This window comes from Etheostoma cragini, chromosome 20 (assembly GCF_013103735.1).
Source record: "Etheostoma cragini isolate CJK2018 chromosome 20, CSU_Ecrag_1.0, whole genome shotgun sequence".
NCBI classification, from domain to species: domain Eukaryota; kingdom Metazoa; phylum Chordata; class Actinopteri; order Perciformes; family Percidae; genus Etheostoma; species Etheostoma cragini.
Genome location: NC_048426.1, coordinates 23,113,591 through 23,120,806, shown reverse-complemented (window position 1 = coordinate 23,120,806; position 7,216 = coordinate 23,113,591). Strand labels below are relative to the sequence as shown.

The following is a 7,216-nucleotide window of genomic DNA, read 5'->3' as shown; positions in this document are numbered from 1 at the left end:
ATTTCAATTTAACTGGAGATTTTTTATCTTTATTTATTTTTATCATGTGCAACAACAAAAGCTCATTAAAGCAGGTTTTATCTGAGCGGGTTGATCCTAATCCACATGGAAAGCATTTCAGAAAGATTCACCAAAGACACACAGTGTGTGTGCGTATATGTGTGTGTGTTTACATGACAGTGTGTAGATGAAGTGTTCAAGCTATTATTGTAGATGGATGTTACACACTCTCTCTCTCTCTCTCTCTCTCTCTCTCCCTCTGTCCCTCTTTGCCTCTCTCTTTTTGAGCTGTAATGCATTACAACAGCTGGCGCCCTCTCAGCACATCTTCCCACTGAGTGGCCACTCTGCTGCTGTTGCTGCAGCAGCTGCATCATCCTCTTAAACACCACAAACACAGCCAGCGACTCTTTGAAAGGCTTGTTTGGATGCTGCATGGATGCTCCTTTCTCTCGCTACCCCAGGGAGTAGCAGAAGTCTGCCAGATCTGGAGGATGAGGTAAAACATAACTGACAATACAACACAATGCACCTTTTTTCTGTGAGACATTTGAATAATGTGGACGTATCAATGAAGACATTGTTGCAAATGCTGATTTTTGTTTTACATGTGTAAGCAGTATTTAATGTGTTAGATGATATGCCATACCCCATTTTTTTTACATTATTCTTGTTTGTGTTATGCATGTTGCAACTCAAACTTTAGTTCTTCAGGATTGGCTATGTTTTAAAACTTATATGGTGAGGCTATTTGCACCCGGCCCTCTGGGACAACGCCCAGAATGCCGTGTTGTCCCAAAACGTCCCAGTTAGAGTAAATGCCGTGAACATATTTTTTGTGAATCTTTACAATTAATCCCTAAAAGAACCAAGCAGGCCCGCCTTGTTGCACTATTCATTTTCTCAAAATCCTATTAGGCAAAACCCTGAGACAGGGTTGCGTTCTCATCTTTGTGTCTTAAAGAATATCTTGTTTTCATTTTCAATTCTTAAAACAATAATCAGGGACCCACATGAACGTAAAAGAAGGTTTTACTTGCTGTAATCTCTGATCATTCCTCCTGGGATTAGTGAAGAGAAAAGAGTCAGAGGGAACGATGAGTCAAACTGTTTTTTTCATGTTCACAAGCATTGGATTCAAAACTGTATTTAATCGCAGACAAAGATTAAATCTTGACCCTTGACATAGAGCGTAATCTGTCATCTCCGTGGCAGCACTGAGATGAAATCCTTTGTCATTTGGGTCGGACGCTTAACGTTAACGGAGCGGGACTGTCAGCATGACAATTCAGGTCAACATTAAGAGTCGGGGGGTGAAATTCATACAGCACAATGATTTCCGCTTATACAGCACCTTTCACAGATATTAAATCACAAAGTAAAGAACAGTAAAAGCACCTCTGCCCCCCCCCCCCATAGACCCATGTAGGCTGTGCTTATGCACCCAAAGACAGTACAGGTACGCAGGCCTATGTGCATGGACGTGTGTGGGTCAGCAGTGATGAGTGACCAGGCACCGGTCCGTGATCCTTCACCCCCGTGCCAGAGACCGGGTCCGCAGACGGCCCTGCACCGAGCGGCCATGGTGGGGAACAGCAACGCCACGGCTGCTCTGATCCAAGGCGGCTGCGCTGTGGACCTGCAGGACAGAGTGAGTGCTGGACACACCTACCTAGGAAAACCTTTAACAGGAATGCATTCTCAAGTTGTGTGGTTAATGAGATGATGATAGTTTGTGATGGGAATGCTTTGTTTGACATGCGTTTGAGGAGGGCAACACAGCGCTGCATGAGGCGTCCTGGCACGGCTTCTCTCACTGTGTCAAACTGCTGGTCAAGTCAGGAGCTGATGTGCACATCAGGAACAAGGTAGGCTAATTATTATCACCATCCTGATAAATAATAATTAAACTTTCATCTGCATCTGGTTGCCTTCCAAAGCTGATAGAGGCTGCTTCAAAAGAACAGTTATAAAGTCCTTCACATAACATAGTTGTGCATTGCAAGACAGCAAGATAGCAACGCTGTGGAGTAAAGTTAGGCAAAAACACAAATATATTATGGGATAGTAGTAAAAAAACTCTCTAGGATGTTTGCCTTTCTTTAAACCAATCACAGTCGTCTTGGGCGGCCCTAAAATCCGGACACAGCGACGCTTTGTACCCCGCAAAAGAAAACATGACACACAGGATTAAATTAAGTTTACTGTTCACACGATGGAGTAACCAGAGCCAAGGTTGGACTGGGACAAAAGAAATGGTCCTGGGCATTTATGGCACAAACGGCCAATAATAATAATTTCCTAATAATAAATAGGAAATTAAACCTAATGTTTGAGTTAGAAAAGCAGAAATTAGGAATTATTTAGACTAAAATTAAAGGAATGGATGTTGATGATAATCACAGACTGGAATATGTCAACTTTTACTCAATTCTTTTTCAAATACATATAAAATTGAATGAGACGCCCCAAAATTAATGAAAGTAGAGATTTGTACTTGGCAAAGAGCGTTGTGAGGAATCAATCATGTTATTTTGGGTAGTTAAAAATAACATTGATATAGGACAATGGGTCAATTTCACCCGAGAACAACATGAGAGTTAAAATAACAATAAAATCTTATAATTTCATTCACTCGGCCCAAAGGTACACCGGCCCACTGGGACAAAGCCCGGTACCTGGCCCCAGACGGACAGTCCTGGATGCAGGGTTAAACCTCATTCTCTCTAACTAGTGTATCGCCTTGTGTACTATGTCTTTGCCATATTGTCCCAAAACGTCCCAGTTAGAGTAAATGCCGTGAACCTATTTTTTGTAAATCTTTACAATCAATCCCTGAAAGAACCAAGCAGGCCCGCCTTGTTGCACTGCGCGTATTATTTTCAAAACTTTCCATTTTCAACATGTAACTTGTTAGCTCGAAGCTTGTTGTTACAATAATCCTGAAAACTTACCTCCGTTTATCCAGACTAGCTTTGTAACTGTACTGCGTTGCTCCAGACAGGAAACACAGCTCTCCACCTGGCCTGTCAGAACGCACATGCTCCGACCGCTCGCCTTCTGCTGCTCGGAGGATCCGCACCAGACACCAAGAACAATGTGGGTCCTCCAGGATCCCACAATGCACTGAGCTCTCTTTAGAGACTAACACATGATTTCAAAAGGAGTAGACTCTTTGCTATGGCACTACGGCACCACACATTGAGTGTAGAACAGTAAGAAATAATTTCACAATGGTATCATGAGATAACATTGAACTAAGAACTGTGTTTTGGTTCCAGAGGGGCGACACCTGTTTGCACACGGCTGCTCGATACAACAACCTGACCCTGGTGAAGATCCTGCTGGGGTCCCTGTGCTCTGTGAAAGAGAGAAACCGGGTACGATATGTCAGTGTTATTAATTTAATAGGCTATTCCGAGACCTTTCACAGCAAATATGACACAATCAACTGTAAATACAATGGTCATTTTTTCAGTTCTGGGCTTTTATAAGTGGAACCAAGTGCTGTAAAATTGTAGATTTTCTAAGTAGGCTACTTTTGTACATGCAGATGACAGGCGTGAGTACATAAACCTACATACTGTACAGTATGTTTCTGTGTTGGTCTACAGGCCGGGGACACCGCCCTCCACGTGGCCGCGGCCCTGAACCACAAGAAGACAGTTCAGCTCTTGCTGGAGGCGGGGACTGATGGGAAAATCAGAAACAAAGTAGGTTCCATCTACGAGCTTATTCACAATAATACTACCCTGATTTCCCCAAATATCCAACTGTAATCGTTTCTTTTAAGTGATCACATCATTTCTAGACCCAGTAACAAGTGGTGTGATAATACAAAGCTAATGCGAGCCACTGGCTATGGTGGACTACGGTGACACGGTTTCAGATGTTTGATTTCTTGAAATTTTGTGAAAATCTTTCCCTTCCTTTCAATGTTTAACGTTTGAACCTGTTATACCACTAAGGTCTATATAAAAGAGACTTCAGATACAGTATTAGGGACCACTAAGGTCTATATAAAAGAGACTTCAGATACAGTATTAGGGACCACTAAGGTCTATATAAAGAGACTTCAGATACAGTATTAGGGACCACTAAGGTCTATATAAAGAGACTTCAGACAGTTTAAACTGTTCAGCTTGTGCTGCTGCTCTCCGTTATGGCGTTGTCACATGGTCGTGGTCTCGTGCATGCATGGGGTCTGTACAAGGGGAATATTAGCCAACCTCACTGTTTTGTTGTGGGTCACATAAAACGTTTTTTTGATAAGCTGTTGACTTCCAGGCAGGTAAGACCGCCCTGGATATGGCCAGAGACAACAACTACAAAGACATGGCACATCTCCTGGCCAGAGCTCCTCAGGTTTGTGTCTGCAAATCAACTTTTAACTTTCATTTCACACCAGGGGCGAGTGTAGATCAGACTAATGAAAAGGTGAAAGGAATATAGAGCATGAAACTGTTAGCACTGTGATTGAACTAAACATTTAAACACTTTATTAATCACAGTAATTACATTCAGCAATTTTAGTCGCTCACATTTCAATTTGTGTAATATTTTGCACCAGGATTTTTTTTAAACTTTTTTTATAATATTGAGCTTGAGCCCTCCTACAAAGGGTCTAAAATTGTCCATGTTTTACAGGTTAATGAACTACTTTCAACCAAAACATTAGGGTGTACAGTGTTGAGAATGTGAATTGTACATTTTTTCACTGTCAGCACATCCATCATAAATCATTATTTTTAATAGCACTGGACAAATGTGTATTTTTAAGGCTTATTCTCAGCAGTACATGATAAAATGTAGTATTTCACCATTTCTTAAGAAATCTCTAAAGCAGATTTCTTAACTGTGCTCAGGTACATCGCTTCATGCGAGGAACAACAATCAGGAAACAAAGAGAGAGAGTGACAGCTGAGCGCAGGACCCAGTCCGACCCTCGAGTAGAAATACTACCAAACAAAGTAAGTAGGATAATACCAGAAACAGCTTTTATTTATAGCAGTGGTTCCCAACCTGCATTCCTTGAAGCCCCTCTACTTGGATCTAAAAAAAGTAGTCCTCCATGGTCTGTTACCTGGTTTTGTCTCATCTTGGTTGACACATTCCAGTCTCTCCTAACCCCCCCCCCCCCCCCCCCCCCAGGTTGGGAACCACAACCACTGCATGGGGTTCTCCTGAGCTATTGGGAAAACTCCCACAGTTGAGTTAGTCACGTTAAATCTTCAGATATGAAAAAATTAAACTAGCATTTCCCGTCAATGACTGCAGTTGACTGCAGTTTGGATTTAGCAATTGACGCAACTCTGTTCTGTTGGTCCCGAACCAGGAGGACTCCCCCAGCAGTGGACAAACGGAGAGCAGGACAGCCTTTCAGGTGGATCCTCACCAGCAGAAGCAGCAGCATCACCACAAAAGCCCAGCCGCCATCAGAAGCCACCAGAAGAGGAGGAGAGGCAAGGAACCGGTAGGTCAACAACAGAGACATCAGGACTGTCATGCTCAGCTGGTCCACAGTGGATGGTTTATGGGACATCCAGAACTGGAGGTTATAGTGTTGTCCACGTATAAAGAAAGCACTTTCTCATATTGCCAGACCTTCCTCCATGGCACTGCAAACGAGGGTCTGACTAGTCCTCACAGTATTTCGGGATGGCACGTGCTATGGTTGTTTACACATGCATTTCTTTGACTAATCAAAATCGTCTTTGACGGTGCTTGGTGCCGGATTGATGTAGTACTCGAGTCCAGACTCAAGACCTTTTTTCTATGGTCTTGGACTTATCTCGGACTCGCTAGTATTTGGATTTAGATTTGTCACGCTCTCAGGCCCTGGTCTTGCCCAATATAGCTTTTGGTCTCGACTGAGTCCCGGTCCATTTATTATGTTGATAATATTGTTGGAGGGAAAGTGAAACACAGTTAAGGTGGGGATGTTGTTCGGCTTTTCACACGTTTAGACAAACGCTACGGCAATGTTTGCAAATGTTAGCCCAACAGCCTAGCCTGTTAGCCTAGCCTACTACACTCGAACCTCTTTGGACTCGGTCTTGTCTTGGACTCAAACCTATCTGGACTCGGTCTTGTCTTGGACTCAAACCTATTTGGACTTGGTCTTGACTTGGTCTCGTCTTGGACTGGACAAAGGTGGTCGTGACTACAGCCCTGTCATGGAAAAGAAAACTCAGATTGGACAGATAGTCTAGCTAGCTGTCTGGATTTACCCTGCAGAGATCTGAGGACCAGGTCACCATAGTCCTCAGAAATCCACCACAGGTTAGAACGCCGACACAATGAAATCCGGGCAAAAAGGAGGGCCATCTGATGGAAGTATCATGTAAATGAAACATTGTTGATATAGACTAAGACATATCGTAACCGTGTTGCTTGAACAAACAACCTATAGGAGCTTTTTAGGAGATTTCATTGGTCTGGACTTTTCTCACCTCTTTTTACATGACTCAGTGGGACACCTGGCGGTCCTAGTTTCTCTCAATCCTGTTCAGGTCAGACTGCAATTAGTTGTGGCTACTTTTGGCAAGTTTGTTCGTTGTGAATGCATAATCCAAGACTACTCTGAGGTCATATCATCTCTGCGTATCATATGAAAACAAATGGTAGTATCCTGGTAGTATCCTGTTTATCACAGTTCAGGAACACCTGGTGCAGTATTTAGTAACAGTATGTGACTTTCAACCCTTTTACAGGCTTCAAATCAAAATGATTTGAGAAAAGTGAAGAAAGACATCCAGGTTAAGAAGAATCTGCTCTGGGACGATGGTGAAGACACGGCTCAGAAAGACAAATTCTATCAGCTTTACACACTGTACCGTGACAAGGATGGCAACATTATAACACTTTGTTAAGTTTAGAAAAAGATGGTGGTCTGGGTTAAAATCAGAGTTGACTTTGCTTCCTGAAGGTAACGCACGTGACGCTGAGTTAAAGTTAAAAAAACTCACGTTTTCTTTAGTTTTCAAACGGCACTTGAATCTTGCTCTCTCAGGTAAACGTCTTGTGTTTGTCCTCCTTATACGAGAAAATTTGGTGCTCTTATATTTTCGTGACTTTACCACGTTGTTTACACGTGAATTCACCAAAAGTTAGCATTGGATAACGCATCTGCATAATGTATCTTAAAAAATCTGTCTTAATTTCAGTAATCATCTTGGGAGGTTTCATGGTGATATCTATTAGTTAGTGGTTCCCC

General features: G+C 42.6%; 1 protein-coding gene across 1 annotated transcript in view; it reads left to right on the top strand.

Annotated features, from left to right (window-relative positions):
- Positions 1 to 290: 290 nt before the first annotated feature.
- The window catches only part of ankrd6a (ankyrin repeat domain 6a), a 16,431-nt gene continuing 9,505 nt past the window's right edge, over positions 291 to 7,216 (top strand). The window contains exons 1-10 of the mRNA XM_034859169.1: positions 291 to 499; positions 1,451 to 1,651; positions 1,770 to 1,868; positions 3,001 to 3,099; positions 3,282 to 3,380; positions 3,615 to 3,713; positions 4,288 to 4,365; positions 4,866 to 5,102; positions 5,336 to 5,473; positions 6,714 to 6,860. Coding sequence (XP_034715060.1) covers positions 440 to 499; positions 1,451 to 1,651; positions 1,770 to 1,868; positions 3,001 to 3,099; positions 3,282 to 3,380; positions 3,615 to 3,713; positions 4,288 to 4,365; positions 4,866 to 5,102; positions 5,336 to 5,473; positions 6,714 to 6,860 — 1,257 coding nt within the window. The 5' untranslated portion in view covers positions 291 to 439. The remainder of the gene's footprint in view (positions 500 to 1,450; positions 1,652 to 1,769; positions 1,869 to 3,000; positions 3,100 to 3,281; positions 3,381 to 3,614; positions 3,714 to 4,287; positions 4,366 to 4,865; positions 5,103 to 5,335; positions 5,474 to 6,713; positions 6,861 to 7,216) is intronic.